Below are 20,166 nucleotides of genomic sequence, written 5' to 3'. Positions count from 1 at the left end.
AAAAATTAGTGTATTTAGAAAGGTCCTGTCATAGATAAAACACATATGTTTAATTTGAAAGCCTTTTCTCTTCTCGTTCAAAAGTTAATTATGGCCTAACTCAAAGTAATGTTTATTTTATGAAAAGTAGGTCAAACTTGAATTTCAAGGTCAAGGAGGTCAAAAATCATAATGCATTTAGAAAGATCTTGTCACAGGTAATATACATGCATACATGTAATATGAAAGCCCCATCTCTTCTAATTCAAAGATGTGATAAAGGTTAAAGTTTCTGTGACGGACGGACTGACTGGCAGAATTAAAGACTGACATACGGACAGAAAAATGAGATTTATGTCCCCTCACTTTCGCGATAGCGGGGGACAAAAATCCATGACCGAAATATACTGCTATACCGTCTAGTTAGATTGTAATTAACCGATTGACAAATCACGGTACAAATTTCTTTTCTTGTTCTACACTCAGTATTCAATCATCCATTCTAAATATTACTGTAAAACGTACAGGCAAAAACATACATGTTTAAAAACAGCACACCTATAGATATTAGAATACGTATTTTTTTTTTACATAACGAGATCTATGGACTACAACCCTTACATAAAGTAACTTTAATCCGGCTGTTTTTCTACTGGGTGATAGCAAACTTCAAAGCTGGAAAAGACAACTCTAAATAAATGTTTTTGCGTACTTTTAATTTAAATCTTCATTAAAAAATATTCAAGATGGTGATAAACATGGTAAAAACTAATGTTTCACAACACTATAATCTGAATATGTAAACTACTAAAGCTGTAAAGCCATTAGAACTTAAAAAAAGTGTAACAATAAAATAAAGAGACAAGGAACCTATTGCACAAAAAATAGCAACAGAGCCCTTTAAAAATCAGTAAAAAAAAATTACATCATATAACTACAACCATTATCAAATTCACTTTTTAATCTCAAAGTACCCTGCTTGTCAATGAAAAAAGAAATTTATTTAGTTTTTGCTTGTTTCATTAACCAGATATTGAAAGATCAAGTAACAAAGATCACAACAGAAAACCAGAGAAAAAAAATGTAAAAATATTAAAGGAACTAAAATTAGAATGAAAAAAATCAGGGGAAAAAACAAATGTAAACTAATAAAGCAAAATTTCAAAAAAATAACCAACTCACAACCATTTCTGACTCAACACAGACTTATTTACACAACTGGCAAAGAAAACTGGCATATATAGAAAATTGCACCTACATACATGTATATTTAAAGCACCTTGCTGAAGTGATTAACTCTTGCTGAAGTGAAATGCTCAAGTAAATGCAGCTTAACACACTAATAATACAAAAAACAATTTGTTCACAAGTATATGTACATGAGTTTTACAGCAAAGACCGCACATGAAGATAACATCTATTAATCCTTATATTTTTCCCTCACACATTATCACATAAACATGCATACAACATTGACATCATAGAAAAAGTCATTCAAATGGAAAGGATATGGATTCAATAGCTCTAAAATGACACAACTTTTACATGGAAATATTTGTTGAAATAGACATGAACAATATTGTACATGTATAAATACATGCAGATAAAACTAACTTGACATTGGCCAAGATTTAATACTGAACATTCATTTAAAATAGCAATGACAACATGCTTTGCACTAAAAATACAGCAAACACATACATGTATTATATTTTGTCGACCACTCTAGTACTATCAAGTACTTTAAATGCCCCAACATAGGACAACTGTTATACATGTCAAACATCTACTGACAATCATATTCACCTTCTTAGAATCTCTTGATATGCTATTACATGTACATATTAAAAAATAGCTGTGTTTGTCTTTCAAACACTGCTGGATTTTATTTGATTAAAATGCTTTGGTGTTAGAAAGCTGAAGTTCCGATAGGATTATCTTTCATGGCAATCAATCCAAGATTAACATCCTAATTGCATGAATTTTTTTGTTTTGTGTACTCATTTTATATTTTAATCTTAGAATGGGTAACTAAGCAAAATGTTCACAGATACCAAAACTGACATATACTTTTAACATAAGTCATAACCAAGACTCATGAAAGACTTGACATTGTGCAAACCACCAAATACATGTAGCTCTTGACACTTAAACATGAAATAAATTAACACTACAGAACTTTAAACATTTGGACATATACTGGAATGTTTTCAAATAATTTAACCTGATTTGCCTTAAGCCTACATTATTATTTCTTCAACGAACATGTGAGTATAAAATTCTACATATTTACTGATGATCACTCAAATTGAAGCAAAATTTCATATAAGAGAAATTTTCTTTAAAATCGGCTACTATGACTTTGGCACAGTTGTTTGGTGGGAAAATAAAACAATGATATAAGATTAATTATTTGTGTAGTGATAAAAACAGGTTTTTGTTTAAAATTGAAAATATAAGAGGGAAAATCTCACAACCTTCAATAGACTAGTGTGAAAATAGACTTTAAAAACATTAATGCTGATCAACTGTGCTTAATGCAATGATCAAGACTAGAACTTTGTCTGCATAACTAGCTTCAAAAAAACTCATTTAAGACTTATCAGATAAAAAATCTGACATTTTCTAAAACCATATTGCATATCCATACTGTAATAGCTCATTTTGCATCTGTAAGTTTTCATCCCTACATTATAGACCATGACCAAAAAACCCTCAATCTGTAAAATTGGGGAGAGTTGGACATGTGTATATGAAATAAGACAGTCATTGTCTTTTGACTAGTGCACACATGGAAACATGGATCTTTGGTACAAAAAAGAACTTACAAAAATATTCATTAAAATCCCTATTAAATAACTTATTCTCAATCGACTTCATCCCCTTTGTACATGACGGCGAGACTTGAGAACTTTGGTCCCCAGTCATTCAGGTAATCGTAGTCCTGGTCGTTATCACTACTGTTTGTGTTGAGGGAGCTCAGTGAGCCGGCAGTGCTGCTCCCTCCTTCGTAGGAAAACACCATCACGTTATCGTGGGGTGGTCCAGCGGGGTCCTCATTCACATCCTGGATACGGTCGCAAATAAAAGCTGCAACCTCTGGACTATCTAATGGTAAACCTACAAATTAAAGCATGAAGTTTAATTATAATGCACATTTTTACAATTATTCAAGTGATTTTATTATGTATACAAGATAAAATGTGAATGACATTCATTATTTCTTTCTGTATAATTATACAAATTTTCAAACTTACCTTTTCTATATTTAGCTGACAATGTTGAATAGTAATATCCTCTATCAAAACTAGAATCAGGTTTCCGTAGCCTTGTTATGTCATAACAGGTTTGATCTTCTTCACCTGAAAATTTCAAACCCAAATTGTTTAAAGGGACTGTAGCTCTGCTGATGTTTGTATTTCTTTATATAGTCTAATTGTGTAGCAAGTCTTATTGAAACGTAATATAATAATTTCATGAAAATAAATCACACAAAACTGATTTATAAACAGAAGTAGTTTTTGGTATACAGAACTAAGTTTATTTAAGCATTAAGTTCCTCTAACCTGCCCCTTCCTCATCATGGTTGACCACATTCTCCCTGATGTCATCATACTGATCATCATAAAGAATAGACCTGCGCTTGTCTCGCTTACTGAGCGACCGCCACAGTAGAAACACCAGGAATGCAATTACTGAAAAAACAATGTTAATTTGAAAGGGAGAGAATATTCTGTACTCAGTAAATAAATAAACACTACAATATTTGTACAAATAATATACGAAATAAATATGACTTTACTGCCTCCATTAAATAATATACTTTTGCTGAAAATACTAGTACTTTCTCAATTTACACATACCAACTCTTGAAAATAGTATCTAGCATATGCATTTTGTAAACAAATAATCTTCTCATGTAATGAAATATATTAAATAATATCTCTTTAAAAGATGAAGCACTTACAAGTAACAGCTATGAGACTAACAATGATGATGACGAGGACCTCCATCTTGATGCCCCCCGCTTCCACCACCTCCTCCACAGCACTGGCCTGCTGGTTACAGGTGGGGCCAATCCAGCCTTTAGGACAGATACAACGGAAAGTCCCAGGGAAAGGCAGGTTTATACAGGTACCTCCTGCTTTACAGGGATTGATGCCTTGACAATGATCCAGTGCCAGGCATGTGCTACCTACCCCAGGCTCACTGCCAGGAGGGCACCTGAAAAGGGAGTGTTATCATATTGAAATAAAAGCCAATTTCGAGAGAAAACAATAGAGTTATAAGACTTGTTCCATAGAAATTGGCCAGTTTAGACAATATTCCAGATAAGAAATTTGAATTTATTTGTACAACAGTAACAGGTAGTTTGTTGTATATGAAACTAAAGGCAATCAAAGTTCCCAGAATATTTTTCATTTCATAAATAGAGACTTCACGGCAAGAGTCCTACCTGCAGTCATGAGTTCCCCAGAGAGGTACACAGATTTGTTTGATTGTCTGTCCTAGGGTATGACAGCGGGCCTGGGCACAGTCGTCCCGTAAACAACCCATGTTGACCCCCGATATTAGTTCCACCTCCGCTGCATCACTCTGGCTATTCTCCTCAATCATCATGGGGAACCACTTATTGTTAATCCTGATGTCTGTCACACAAGCTGTAAAATACCACACAATAGGCATTAACTAAAGCGTATTTGATTTATTTTTTGTTTGATAATACTGTATCTCAAATTCCATTTAAAATACATACCGGTACATATTTATGAAAACTCAAGAAAAAATTATTCTAGAGAAAAATAAATTGAACTTAATTTTGACTTAATTTAACAACTTACTCTCTCTAAGATCTTTGCTATGGAAATCTGCAATAGGGTAAAACTTCACCATTGACCCCGATACTATATGATCCCTCTTGAGGTTAAAGAATTGACTATCCTGTGTTGAGCCCCATGTTTCATTGTAGTACCGCCCTTCTCCACTATCCATCTTGAGCTGAAACCATCTCCCAATCCTTTTCACTGAGAGACTGTGCCATTGGCCATTAGCTGCTGGGGCCTCTGAGAGGGAAATTATATTATCCGCAAAAGAATTGTCATAGTCCTTCAGATTGTATAACACAGCAACATGGCCATTGATAATCTAAAATGAATGAAATATACATTATTTGTAAAATATAAGAATCTTCATCAAAGGATATCTTCTCAAATGATGAAATACACAAAATACCAATTGCTGTAAATTGAAATAAAGAAATTGTGATGCCTTAGAAATAAGATAACATACCTGCACTGATATGTATTCATGTGAGTTTGATGGCAGATGAAGAAGTACCCCTCCATCAAGATCGCGGGTCCTGAATTTAATGTGAATGTCTAATTTATCCTTTCTTAGCATATTGAAGAAGTTATCTTTCAGACTCCATGTCATATATGCTTTCTCTGTATAATTCCTGATTGTTGTCTCTGAAATTTCAAAGCAATTTAAGTTTGCCAAGATAAAATACATGTGAAAAAGAAAAGAAACTGCTTTTCACATAAAAATATAGATTACTATTTCAAAAGTGCCGATAACTATCACAACTTAGATACTAGTTTATAACTTTACTTAATTTGTACATGTTTTGCATTCATTTTTTTGCAAATAATTTTTTTTTAATTTTAAGAAAAAAGGGTACATATTTTTATTTCACAATTAACTTTACAAGATTTTACTTTGAACACTAACCTCGGGTACATTTAGGAGACTTTGACGTAGATGGTCGATACCCCGGTTTACAGACACACTCCACCTCTGAGTCTCCGAGGGTTATCATCTGACACGTTCCATGGTCACCACACCTCTTACCACTCAAACTGTTACAGGCCGACTCCTCCGCCGGACAACCATTCCCATGATTCTCTCCAGGGTGATTCAAACTCGTGTACAAGTCATACAGCTGGAAAAATTACAGAACTTAAATTAAGGATTACATAAGTTTTCATCAAATTTTTCTGATCTCAGACAAGACCATTATTACAATCAATGTACTTTTAGATGAATTCTTCAATTCCTAAAGCAAATTAACAATATAAATCATTTTTCTGTGTTTTTGGCATAACTTTCATTAATTTCATATTGCAAGTTGAAAAAAATTTATCTTGATTCAATTTAACCTCTCCATTGTGGTACAAGTTTCTGATGCATCCCTCAAATCTTTCCTGTGTGATTCCCTGAGGAAAGTCAGGAGTGGTGTAACGTCCTCCCATCTGAAGCATCTGGTTAACATTGAGGTACTTATTTTGACCTGATGTTGACCCAGTGACCTCACAAGGTCGCCGATCTTCCCTGCTTTCACTATGGGTATCAAACTGTGCATTTTTACAGTGATCCACTGTCAGCGTAACTTCCTGCAAGCACATGTGCAATTCAAATCATTAGAATTTTATTTAAAAAAAAAGATTCCATAGCTAGAAAGGTGATTTTTTTAAAAAGAATTTTTCAACATAGTCTGCTACAGTTTATGTGAAACTTAAAGATGCATATGTCATTTTGACTACTAGTATCCTAAATCTCATCTTGTTGCAAGAGTAAAAATACTATTAAAATAGTTGTTAGTATTATCAAACAACTGACCCTTCCTTTCCGTATGATGTTGAGGTGATGCCAGGCTCCATCATTTAAGACTGGCATTCTGGTGATCCCCCCTTTGTCTTTACCCATCACCCTCAAACTGACTGCTCCTGTACCGTGATTGATAATCAACTCAGGATAACCCTGAATTAGTGACAATGCAATGAAATCCTGGGGGTCTCCCTTTCTCATCTTGTCCACTGGGCCATTGTAGAAGATGAGTCCACTTTCCTTTAGGGTGGCGAATTCTATACTGGTAATGCTCTCTTCACACTGAGCCAGGGGAGGGTATAGTGTGTATCCTCCGGAGAAACTGTGTGTCGTCTGCTGGCAGCGGAATCCATCAAACATAGGGAGACATTCACATCTATGTCAATCATACAAGTTTTATTAATATCCAGATAAACAAAAAGAGACATTTTTACAAAAATTTAATGCTGTCTTTTCTCTTTGACAGTTATGGAATTTCAAATGATGGACATCGTAAATCACCATTTGGCAAAAGATGGGAACAGCTTCGCTTATTGATTCTGATGACCTAAATATTTATAATATAGAAATATATGACTTTAAATAGAATTAATTTAACATACTTTATGTCCCCCCAGTTGTCCTCAATACAAATCCCTCCATTAAAGCAGAAGTCTGGGGTACACTTGAGTGGCCGTGAGAAGTCCCTGGCTTTACACTGACACTCTGCCACTACCTTGGTGCCCAGCCCCACAAATGTCTGAGTCTTAGTGTTAACCACGCTAGGTTTCCTCTCGTCCACCACCAGAACATTGGAGCATCCCCCACTCTCACAGATCTCCTTCTGACATTCATCAATGTTAACCATGACAATCTGACCTCCAGCTGCTGCAGCAAACTGTATCAGAACAATTATTATTGAATTACAGCATACCAAAAAATTCATATGTACAACTGTACAGTAAATGCTTTTTCAAAGAAAATTATAATTTACATAATTAGCATAATTTTTATAATTATAATTACCTCCGGTATAATTATATTATTATATAAATTAGCATAATTATTCATATTTACAGTTGATAAGATTGACTGCTCAATTAATTAGCTAACTTTTAAAGCTGAATTCAATATGTATTATCTTACCAAATTCTAAGCAAAATGATATACCACATAGCAGAAATTTTTAGAAGGTGCTAACTTTAATTATTTCAGTAGTTTCATAGTGGACTGCTAAAATTTTAATCCCTAAATTTGCACTCTTGAGTTCAATTACTAAATACAACACATTATTTCCTATCTTACTTGTAACATGAGCTTTGATTGGTTACAAATTAAAGTCGGGTGTAAGTTTCTGTACACCCGACTTCAGCCGGGGGTAAATAAAACGTGACGTCACAATGCATACTTTCTCTATGATGAAAACCAAATAAAGTGATGTCACAATGCATTGTAGTACGTAGTTATCTTACCGATAGAAACACAGTTGATTAGACTATGATGTTTTCACAGAATTGGTATGGGTTCAGAGGAAATAAATTTTTCATCCAGGTCCAATCAAGGGTGTACGGGGATTTACCCCGGGTTGTATTCCATACACCCTTCGGCCTGCGGCCTCAGGGTGTATGGAATAAAACCTAGGCCTGGAGTAAATCCCCGTACACCCTTGATTGAACCTGGATGAATAATAAAAATTTTTGATCAGTTCATTGTTATAAATTACCTGATTTTTATTTGTGGCTATGATGCCATCCAGTTTGTTTGCTGGATACCATGGGGACCCATGTGCAGCATATCTAACATCCACATATGGACCATTCTTCATCACACTAAAGATCTCAACATAGGACAAGGGGACCCTCAACTTCTCGGCCAGAAGTCTGCGGAATTTATCATAATGACTCTGTCCTGACATAGCATTAGGTATTTCAACAAACTCCTCAGCTGTGATTCCTGAAGAATGAAAAGCAAATAGGATTTGAAATTTGACAATAAAGTGCCACGCCACAGCATGATACGCCCGTCAAAAAATCACAATTATCTTAAACAGTTTAAAGTGCAAGAAAATCTGATGTCAACCTTGATTTTAAGATTTTCCATGATTTTTCCACTCTTTAAAATATTTGTTTATCCATCTCCTGTGGTGTAGGCTTTGATTATAACAAATATTGTATCATTCATAGATTTCTATACTGGTTGTGTTAGGCCTTGCCAAATGCCCATCATATAAAAAAAATATCAAATTACATGTAGTCTTAACAACTTAATCTATACCTAATTAATTTTGAAAATAAAAGGCTGGCCATCAAATATAAACTGACCAGCAGTTTTTCTGTCTAATTCCCAAAGGATACAGATAAGTCAATGCTCTGAAGAAATGATTGAGATGCCTAGCTTTCCTATATTGAGCACATTAATTAATCTTTAAATGGATGCTTGTCTACTCATTACTCCCAAGAGATTATTTGATCTGCACTATCTACATAAAACAATTTTAAAACATCTAAAACATCAATGATTTTTTTTTTAGATTTAATGTCAAACAGGTTTTAATATGCAATTCATATCGACATGCTGATTCCACCCCCACCCCATAAAATTAGTTTTTAAGTGCATAATATTATGTAATATCAAATGAGTTTAATATGCAATATCAAATTAGTTTTAATTACTTTTCATCAAATTCATTTTAAAACTTAGGCTAGTCAACAAGAGCTATTTTTAATCCAACAGGCTAACCCCATTTGCCCAATACCCAGTGGGAATAGATAGCACTGATGCTCTACCAGCTACTCCTCACACTAAACTCATTAATTTCTCTCTCCAATTTGACGTGCAATTTTCTGTTATCAAAATTCTTCTTGACCAGTGCTTGATAACTACACTCATGGGAGTGGTGGAATTTCTCTAATAGGGAACATAGGAGGTTTTATTACTATTTCTGCTCTATTTAATTGATACATTATATTTGTTATAGATTGCTGTCAAGAATATGCTAAAAAAATAAGTATTTTCTTGATTTAACATTTTTTTAATAGGGAAAGTGCAATACTCTTACATTTTTTGGAGTGTGTAAATGAAAAGAAAAAAAAGACACATTTTTTTTTTAAATTTCACTTAAATTAAAGGTCATAGTGGCCTTGAAATAGGTTGCGACACACTTTCTACCTAAGATGCATTTACTGGCAAAGTTTGATGATTCTAAGTCTAATAGTTTTCTAGTTATGGACCGGACAGGTTTTTTTCTCCATATTTGGCTATAACATTTTAATTATAGGTCAGAGCGACCTACTTTTTGTGCGCGACACACCTTCTACCCAAGATGTATCAGCTGACAAAGTTTGATAACTCTAGGCCTTATAGTATTTAAGTTATGAGCCGGACACGAGAAAAGCTAACAGACGGACAGACGGACGGACGGACACGAAGCCTATAACATAATACGTCCCGTCTTAAGACGGGCGTATAAAAAAGCCTTTAATTGAAATATTTTCTTAACATTATTTTAACTAAGCAAGTCTACAAGAAAGAATATCACAAGTAAAACACATGAACCCTGGGTCAGCCTATTTTTTCTCTCACCTTATCCTGATCAATTACCTTCTTGAACATAAAACAACATATAAACATGCATGTACACAGTATAGAAATACAGTAAAACTTGTCAGATACCACTGACTCTATAGAAATTGGCAAGTATCTATAGGTGACATTCTGGATTAAAAAACATCTAAAACAATTAAATTAACTGAAATGGATTTTAAGTTTACATCACCTCTGAACAACCTTTCGAAATACACAAGCTTCATAAACAAGGCAATAAACAGATGACATATATAAGCACTTTCTGATAAATAACTGGACCATGATAATAATGTCCATTCACCCCTACCTGTTAGTCTGACAGATCCTGACTTATACACTGCCTCTTCTGATATCTCCTTGACTATCACCTTTATGGTGGCTGTAGCATTTTTCTTTGTAAATACTTTAAAATCATGGACTTCCACTTTAAATTCAAATATACCAGCAGGAACTCCTCTCATCATTGTAATGGTGCCATTTATCTTACTGACACTGAAAAACAATTTTTACTGAGACTTTGTGAGGTCACTTTAGAGCCAATCAAGGAATGTAAAATGTTGTTTTTTTTTAAGTTCATTTGAGAAAGACAGCAATTGGATGCAATGCAATTTAGTGAATTTACAATGAATAACTCCTTGTCTTACTTGAAAAATTTTTCCATCCCATTTCGGCTGATCATGGTGTAGTGTTTATCTACATAATCCCAGTCATCTGGATCGTTAGCATTAGCTCGCCCAATCTCTACATTGCCAAACATACCTGGTGGAAAAAATTAAACTTAGTATTAAACTTTTATAACCTGCACAACAGAAAGAAGACATGTACAATTGAGTATTTTCTCAATTATTAAACTGAATAAATGTAAAGGTGGAGTTTTCCTAATGAAAAGTCAAAATTAGAACACACATACTACACATCCTTTTCTTTTATGTTACTGCTTGCTGTATAAGAAACAATTTTGCTTTATTTTACCTTTGTAGTTGTACACAAAGATTTCCTTGAAGCCATCCACATGCTGGTTGTTATTTTTATCCCCTATCTCGATAGTGAGGGTACTGGTGCCACTCATATGCTTGCCCCGCCCACCCATGTCCTTCATGATGATAGGCAGGTGGTAAAACTTCTTTTGTTCTCTAAGGAATCTTTTGTTGGCAAATATTGTACAAGTTCCATTTCCCTTTGCACCATCTGAAATAGGAACAAATTTTAAAACTTTATTATCCAGCCACAAAAGAAACTTATTCAGCAATAAAAGAAGTTAAAACAATTTCTGTTCCGTCAACAATACAAGTTCCAAGTAGCTGTATGATGACTCCTGCAAAACACAAAATTCCTAAGAAGGTCAAATACTTCTGAAATTTCATTTGTAACTTGTAGTGAAAAGCATAAACATGTAGATACTAGTCTAACATTAAATATCACATAAAATCTTGGAAACTGAGAACTTACAAGATTGATAATTTAAACTTACTTGGATCATAAAAGAGAGAAAAGTTCTGATCCCCATTATGACAAGTAGGGTTCTCGTCACACGGTGGAAGCTCAAAGACAAATGGAGGACCATAGATAAGTGTGTCTGGGTCCATAGCACTGAAAGTCCCCACTGTCACAATAGGATCAGTCTCCTCCATCACTATAGGTCTGTAGTTCTCCGCAAATGTGGGAGGGTTATCATTAATGTCTGTCACCTTTATCCTTAAGGTGGCAGAGCCTGTCTTTGGTGGACTGCCTGAAAACAGATTTTTCAGTTTCAATACAAAGTCATTAAAGCTGAGATTCTGAAGTCAGTAAATAGTTACATCTCTTTTCAAGTACTGAACAAACTTCTAGCATTACAATATACTTACCTTTGTCAATAGCTAAGACCTGGATGTTGTACTGGTCCTTTGTTTCTCTGTCCAGTGTCTGACCATCCAAACCAGCCTGGATTTTTACATGGGCCAGATTGCCTTCCTGCTCCACATAAAATCTGTCCGAATGTTCTCGAATTTGGAAACTGAAAATGGAAGTGGAAAATGTAAAGTGAATTAACATTTTAAGGAGATAATGCAAAACATGAGATATGTCTTTTTCAGAGAGGGGTGAGGGCAATTTTTTTTTATATTGATGGGTTGTATTATTTTTTTCCTAGAGAGTGGGACGTATAAATTTAAAAGGGAGGGGGGGGGGGTCAGGGTTCAGTTTTGACCTATAGGGTATTAACATTCTGAAAAAAAAAACAAAAAAAAAACAAAAAAAATACAAAACAAAACAAAACAAAAACTTACAAGAACTGATTATTAGGATAGCTGTCATTATCAGAGGCTGTGAAGGTATAGAGCAGGAATTTCTCTGGAATGTTCTCAGGAAAATAGTCAGTTTTAACTGGCTCTGTGAACGTAGGGGCTTCATCATTGGCGTCAGTCACTGTGATCTCTATGTAGGCCTCATCATAATGGAGGGGGTTATTATCCCTGGCACGGACCGTCAGATTGAAGAACCGCTGTTTGGGGTCCTCATAATCCACAGGCTGAAATGACAACATGGTTTGGTAACCTTCAATCTCCATAGGATATTCTAAGACTAGCACATTTTTAATAACAATATGTATGAACAGCTTCATCATCATTTGATGGCAAATATACATGTAACAGCAAAAGTATAATTGAATATACCCCTGTAGATATAATTCCCAAATTTGCTTTAACAGTCTAAAGCTTGCTTACATGTACATCTTCAATAAGTTTTTTCTTTTGTATATTTATACATAATCTGCTTGCTCTCTTTGTCTCTCTCATATTTTATATCATAGGAAGCATAAAACTGAAGCAAACTTTTCAACTGTCTAACTATGTACAGACCTAATTTTTCCAATTAATAATTCAAACCCACTGTACCTTATAGACATTGAGGGCCCCTTTATTGGAAGGCAGGCTACTGATGGAGAAGAAGTTGAGGTCACTTTTCAGGGAGTAAGTAACTTTAGAATTATTCCCGATATCGTCATCAGTGGCAGCCACTGTGATTATCAACCCTGAAGTCTGGCTCTCCGGTAGCGTGGCTCTGTAAATCTTTTTGTTGAACCTTGGCCTCTCATCATTTTTGTCCGTGATTTGAATCGTGAGAGAGGCGGTGCTGCTAAGAGGGATTTTTCCTCGGTCTGTGGCTATGACGGGCAGTATGTACTGGTCCACTTTTTCTCTGTCCAGCGTGTTTGTGTTGGATCTGACTAGCCCTGTGATGCTGTCTATCACAAACAAACTGTCTCCTGTTTTGGGATCTGCTGGCCGATTATTCCCAAGGGTGTAGTATACTGTGCCATTTTCTCCCAAGTCGTAATCTACAGCTCTAACTGTCATCACAATTTTACCTGTAAAGAAAAGTCTTAATAATTAAGCAATTCGTAAATTAGTAGATTTCAATAATAAAATGACTAATAAATATATTTTTCTTTGGCGTATGATTAAATAAAAGTTGAAAACATTCAGATTTCAAATTATTCAGAGAGTCCTTTAAAAATATAAAATCTGCATATTTCTTTACCTTTTTCAGAATTTTCTGGAACAAAACCAGTAAGTTCACGAGTAAACTCTGGAACCTTGTCATTAATATCTTGAGGTTTGACCTTGACATAAGCATATCCCACCAAGGCCCCTTCAGTGTTGGGCTCATCGACAACCAGGACATTAAACTGGTACTCTGCATGACCAAAAGGAAGGTCTCGGTCCAGAGATTTGTGTAGTGTTATCACTCCTGATGTTGGATGGATTTGAAAAGTATCCCGATACTCTGTATTCAGACTATACCTAAAGTTGGTTTGCCTGGAGGTATCCTTATCTGTTGCACTAACCTATAAAATAAATTTTCAACTGTACTAACATGAATGATCACAGTAATGACTCTCTTTACTGGTATTTTATTTCTTCATGACCATGCTCAAAATTGTAATTCTGGTATGAATACGACTTTTTCCCCTTTATCTAACAATCATAACAGTTGAACACATATATATCTGAGGACAAATTTTCGAAAAATAAACAGCTGAAATTTTAGTTTCTGAACATGATTTCCTTGATAAATATTTTGTTAAAGATAATTTGTAATATTTGTAATAAAAATGTTTTAAATTTCTAAATATGGAGATTTTGAATATATGGGGAGAAACTACCCACATAATGCAAATTAAATGTACCCCTGCAAATAAATTTTTGTCTTGGTTCGTCAATCAATAGGGATGAAGCCTTCACTCCTGTATATGGACTATCCTATTACCTTTATCAGAAACAATCCTTCAGCAGGTGGCTGCTGTTCCTCCACTACACTGGTGACAATATACTCTGACTGAGAAAACTCGGGGGCATTGTCATTGATGTCCTTCACCCTGACCTTGACCTCTGTGTAGTTGCTATGGTAGCCATCACTGACAGTGACATTCAGCTTGTACAACTGTAGAAAAATAATAAAGTTTAGTTAACTTCTCTGAAGCTTTCATTTGAGCTAAAATTACAATTGAAAACCTCTTACAACTCACATTTGGTGGCGTTTCAAAATCTAGATCTTTGGCCACATAGATATCCCCTGTCTTGGACTTGATGCCAAAGACATTTCCAGTGTTTCCACTTGTAATTGTGTAGGTCAGGGTGTCAGCTGAAAAACAAAGTCTGTACTAAATACAAGATCTCCTAAATGGCAGAATATCATTCATCCATACAAGTACAATTTTTTTTTCATCACATGTAAAATGTACACTATACATAAATTTGATTTTTAGTATAAAAAAAATCCACATCAGTACCAAGATGGTTGATACAGAACCACAAATTACTCATTCACTTTAGCTATGCTGATATAATATCAGCTTTTCCTACTAACCATCATCAATGTCCCTGGCCCTGACAGTCAGGATAGATTTACTGCTATCTGCTGGCTGCTCATGAACGTCCTTCTCATATAACAATTTCTCAAAGTAAGGCGTGTTGTCATTCTTATCAGCAATGGTCACCATCACTTGTGTTGTGGCTGCAAAAGATGATACTATATAACACATCTGACCTCAAATCACAATTACAGTAATTTTTTTCAGTTTGTTTTTTTTAGATTCTAAAAAATATATATTATTATAAACTTTATAAACAGATTATCACAAAAATGCACAGATAAACTAATTTTGTGGACCTGTTTTGACCTACGATTATCGTCTTTAGAATATAAAATAAGGAAAAAGTTTGACCACTCAGTAACATACCAGAGTTAGATGTCCCTCTGGGTTCATGGTATGGGATGTCTGAGGCCCTTCCATCTTGTGCCATGATAGTAATATAGTACACCTTCATGGTTTCTCTGTCAAAGGTGTAGTTTGTGGAGATTAAACCACTATTGGGATCTATCTGGAATTTCTTGAAGGCATCATATCTATCAGGCACTAGACTGTAGCTAACCTGAAAACACAATTTTTATGCTATATTTGAAAAAATTCATTTACGTTAAGTATACAAAAGATATTTCTTTTACAAAATAATTTTGAATTATTTTCATCATTGAATTAATTTAAAGAAGGCCACAGAAATTAACAAAAATTAAAATCACTGAATGATTCTTTATAATTGAGTGAACTAGTTTCATTTCGTCAAAGTAAATTTTTTTTTCACAACACAAAATATGACCCCCCCAATTAATCCTTTCTCCTTCCTTCCCCTTTTAAACATCATTCCATCACCATTCCTTACCACATTATTTGGTGCCTGGAGATCAGGATCCACAGCTTTGACTGTAATGACTGACTGTCCTGGCTCCTCATTTTCTGGGACACTGCCTCTGTAGGAATTACTGAGGGTGGGGTCCAGTCCTTCAAACTGTGGCTGCTTGTTGTTCATGTCTAGGACCTTCACCGTGATCCTTATCTCATCAGACAGAGGTGTAAGACCTTGATTCTACAAAGTGTTTGAATATAGTGATTAGGGATGTCAAAATTGTCAATAATTGATATTCAATATTCAGAGGTATATTCGTAAGATAAAATAAATACATTTTGCATTATCAGATATATGTCTTTACTCTCTAAAGCAGTATAGGTTTCATGCCATTATTTTAGAATAAAAACTAGTGGAGAGTTCGGTAAATACTCTACAATTATATATATTAAATAAATTATTGAATAGTACACATCCAAAATGTAATGATTGTTTTTAGAAAATTAAAAAAAATTCTTTAATATGTTCCGGATTAATTGATCGTCTTACTAAAGTCTACACTGATAATTCCTACAAATGTATATCAAACAGAACAAATATCTAATGGTGAAATATTAAAAGCAATTACTTTTTGCTAATTATAATTTCCTGATAATGATTTTTAATGATATTTACATAAACAAGAAGTCCATGTGTTTACTTTAAAACTATGTCCTTACAACAATACAAGCTGATTGTTAGTACTGGAAACTATTATACCACTAAAGTGAAGAAATAAATAAATTACTCTGATAGATACACTCTTCACACCTTTAAGGTAATCCAAGAGGAGTGTTTTTTTTTTATTTTGTAAAAATTTGATTCAATTTCTAATAAAACTTGCCAGGTTTTTCTCTCTTTTTAATGCTTCTATACTTAAAAACGAATATTCGAATCACAAATTTATATTCGAATATCAACTCATCGAATGAATATTCGAATATTCGAATATTCGTTGACATCCCTAATAGTGATTTAAGGGTTTTTTCTCTTTCAACTATGTAAAATAGTCTTGCAGAAATCTTTTACTTTCGGATCCATATTTTTAATGACTTAGTATTATAGCTCAATAATGTGATTCTTCCTTTCCTAACAGGTAATGGCTAGAAAATTCATATTTGATATTTATGGTGGATCACTCAGTTCCTTAAGGTTCCATAAAATTCCAACCAAAAATTTCCCGAGTTTCAAAAACTTACCGTCACTCTCAATCTCAGAGTATACAGACTCTTCACACTGACATCAAGTGGATTAGCCACCTTAAGCTTCATTGTCTTGTCCTGGGAATCCACACGGAAGTTTTCCACAGTCTGCTGAGAGTTCCCGTTGGAATCCACCAAAGCAAAACTGACTCCATCCAGTGGTGGGTCCACATGGGAGGTGGCACTGAATGTGGCGATCGGGAACCCAATCTGGGAGGTTTCATTCACTGTGTATGTCTGACCCTCATAGTTGTCGTTCCACGTGGGAGGGTTCTGGTTTCCTGTGGTCAAGGTTATAGTTATGGTAGCATTGGAGGAGAGAGGGGGAATTCCCTTATCTTTGGCCATTATTCTCAAAATCATTTTCTCTTGGTAAAGCTGTAAATATAGAAGCAATAGCATTTCCTGAATATGACTGAAACATATTTTGACAATATTGGAGCAACTTTCATGTCCCTCCAACTTACAAACTGCATTACTATTTATCATTAAAATCATCAGGTATTTACATGTCAAAGTCAAAAAATACGAGGGTTGTCCCAAAAAGTCGTAGACAGGGAACATAGTTTATTTTCTCTTTGCTAAATCAAATTTCTTTTCCTGCCATAGTAAAGAGTAACATTTTATGATCATGTATTTCAAGATTCATTACGATACCACATTAAATAAGAAAACTATGAAAAAATAAAGAAACCATGTAAGTGTACATCGGCGCACAAAAGCATGCGTAATTTACGTCCCTCATAACGTCATGGTCCCTTTTCTGCTTTACATGCATCTTTTAACATCCAAATGAATATTTTTATAGTGAAAAACCACTCTTGACTAAGGGAATATTTTAAATTCACTACTGTCCGTTTTCTTAAGCAGATTCAAGTTTTAGTCAAAATTAAATTAGTTGAAAGATCACATTACATTTTAAGCAGCAGAGAATACACCTTGTTTGATGACGTTCATGGCCAAAAGCATTCCCAAATATCTGCGTTAAACAATCAGTACTCTACTTTACATGCAATTATTATTTTTTTCGATATAGAGGAAAAACTATCCTTGAATCTCATACTATAAAAAAAACTTTTCTATTAAAATCTAGTGTGTTATGTCCTTTCTGTACTCTTTTCCCCCTTCTCTGATGAATATAAAACATACCAAAAACAATTTATTACATTTCCGTGCGCCGGGTACGCGTTCGACGACATGTTTTTCATCAATCTCAATTCGAACAACACTTTGAAAATCATGCCACTAGTTGTCTATTTCTAATGCTATTTATATGAAAATTTGACATACTATTAAGATTTGATTCTGGTTTCAGTGATTTAAATTTTAGTTCAATCTTTTACATAGTACCAAAGAAATAAAAACAAATGTAATAGTTATATGTGTAAATTATTCCGAATTTTGGTCGTGCGCCGTTATGGCCTTCATATAAATCTCCCAATATAATTAATATGAAAGATATATATTAAGAATTCACAGTTTTAAGGAACATTGAATGTATTATGTCTATGCAAAATTTGGTTAGTATTGGTTGCGTGTGAAAAAAGTTACTAACATTGTCTACGACTTTTTGGGACAACCCTCGTACTGTACAACATCATTAATAAATGAATGACCTGTAAAAAATCATTAACAATTCTAATTATAATAGTCAAACAGATGTTAAAGCTTTGCCCCTTTGCTTGAATTTTTTAAAAAATATTCTCCATTTTTCTTTGTCTTTGTCCACAAGAACTTTTCCTTGTTGAACTGGTACCCTGACCAAGGTCAGCAATTTTACGACTCGGATTTATCAAACATTTGTCATTAATGTCCAGAATCCTCACCCAGAAAGTACAGAGCGTGTTCAGCTGTTGAGATTCCCCATGATCCTCTGCTTTGATGGTGACCGAGTAACAAACCAACTTTCACGTTTTTTGGTAACCACGGTTTCTTTGACAAAGTTCTTTTCTTGGTTGTTAGGGGTTACAACAGAGAATTCTTAAATCTCTGTCAATTGTTGCCAAGACCTAAAAATATTAAAATATTTTTTTAAGAATAAAGTCATCATGCTAAATTTGCATCTACCCTTTGCGTAATAGAAGATTTCAAAATATTTCTTTCAAAATAACTTTGTTTGTGTACAAGAAAAACTTTTTTATCAAGATACATTTTGTCAGTTTACACAACTGTAAATTATTCTACACCTTTTGAGTTTGACAAATTTTAACTTGAATTTTTAAAATATAATGGCTATCATCAGAAACATATTAATAATGATACTAACATCAACAACTCTTGTTCCTGGTGGCTGATTTTCCAACACTGAAGGTGCATAATTACAGCTGGGAAATGTGGGATTATTGTTGTTAATGTCCATGATCTTAATGATGACAAAGGAACTACTGCTAAGTCGAGGATAGCCCCCACAACAACTTCCATCATCGTATGCTGTCACATTCAAAATGTAGCTGGGAATGCTGGGAGGAATTGTATTGGTCAGGGTGATTATTCCAGAATTTGGCTCGATTCTGAACAAGGAGTTTTTTGATACTTGATGCTTTGCTACAAAATAGAAAATCAAAAATATGGTGTAAAATTTATAAATAAAAATCATTTCTCTTGCAAATCAATTTTTTCACCCAAGAAAAATCACAAAATAAGCATGTTTACAAATATAAGCAAGAATAAGTAATAAGGCAAGAGAGAAGAAGTAAATCTCAATCAATCCCTCATTAAAGCCACTTACGAGAGAAGTAGTACTTGATGTTGTCCCCATCAGGGTCCACAGCCTGTACGGTGGTGACATAACTCCCCGCCTTCTGATCCTCCCGGATCTTAGCCACGATATTGTCCTTCTCCTCACTGAACACCGGGGCCTCATCATTAATGTTAGTCACGTACAGCACCACACTGGCCTGTCCAGAGAACGACTTGTTACCGTGGTCGGTGGCTTTGACGTCAAACTTATACTGGCGATCAGCGCGACTGTCATAATCTAATCTCCTACAACACAAATTTATCATGATAGTTCCACTTCACAACAAAAAACATGCTTTTAATTGGTTTTCAACATCTATTCTTAATCCTTTTTAGATTTTATACACTTTTCAGATAAGGTTCCTATT

At 34.4% G+C, this 20,166-nt stretch overlaps 1 protein-coding gene across 1 annotated transcript in view; it reads right to left on the bottom strand.

The window, feature by feature from the left end:
• Positions 1 to 677: 677 nt before the first annotated feature.
• LOC134268521 (putative neural-cadherin 2) overlaps positions 678 to 20,166 on the bottom strand; it is a 33,481-nt gene continuing 13,992 nt past the window's right edge. The window contains 31 exon segments of the mRNA XM_062750785.1: positions 678 to 3,099; positions 3,237 to 3,341; positions 3,546 to 3,674; positions 3,947 to 4,203; positions 4,436 to 4,640; positions 4,821 to 5,124; positions 5,269 to 5,447; positions 5,710 to 5,920; positions 6,138 to 6,371; positions 6,598 to 6,961; positions 7,188 to 7,462; positions 8,288 to 8,517; positions 10,457 to 10,641; positions 10,794 to 10,908; positions 11,122 to 11,337; positions 11,621 to 11,878; positions 11,997 to 12,145; positions 12,417 to 12,658; positions 13,026 to 13,498; positions 13,672 to 13,978; positions 14,401 to 14,574; positions 14,660 to 14,775; positions 15,001 to 15,147; positions 15,374 to 15,566; positions 15,855 to 16,058; positions 17,057 to 17,437; positions 18,615 to 18,646; positions 18,816 to 18,956; positions 18,959 to 19,048; positions 19,322 to 19,603; positions 19,788 to 20,044. Of these exon segments, the coding sequence (XP_062606769.1) occupies positions 2,846 to 3,099; positions 3,237 to 3,341; positions 3,546 to 3,674; positions 3,947 to 4,203; positions 4,436 to 4,640; positions 4,821 to 5,124; positions 5,269 to 5,447; positions 5,710 to 5,920; positions 6,138 to 6,371; positions 6,598 to 6,961; positions 7,188 to 7,462; positions 8,288 to 8,517; positions 10,457 to 10,641; positions 10,794 to 10,908; positions 11,122 to 11,337; positions 11,621 to 11,878; positions 11,997 to 12,145; positions 12,417 to 12,658; positions 13,026 to 13,498; positions 13,672 to 13,978; positions 14,401 to 14,574; positions 14,660 to 14,775; positions 15,001 to 15,147; positions 15,374 to 15,566; positions 15,855 to 16,058; positions 17,057 to 17,437; positions 18,615 to 18,646; positions 18,816 to 18,956; positions 18,959 to 19,048; positions 19,322 to 19,603; positions 19,788 to 20,044 (6,709 nt within the window). The 3' untranslated portion in view covers positions 678 to 2,845.

The sequence above is a fragment of the Saccostrea cucullata genome, unplaced genomic scaffold (assembly GCF_032062105.1).
Source record: "Saccostrea cucullata isolate Sc308-1 unplaced genomic scaffold, CSIRO_AGI_Scuc_v1 ctg640, whole genome shotgun sequence".
Lineage (NCBI taxonomy): Eukaryota > Metazoa > Mollusca > Bivalvia > Ostreida > Ostreidae > Saccostrea > Saccostrea cuccullata.
Note: the sequence above shows the minus strand (reverse complement) of the source record. Positions and strands in the feature narration are given on the sequence as shown.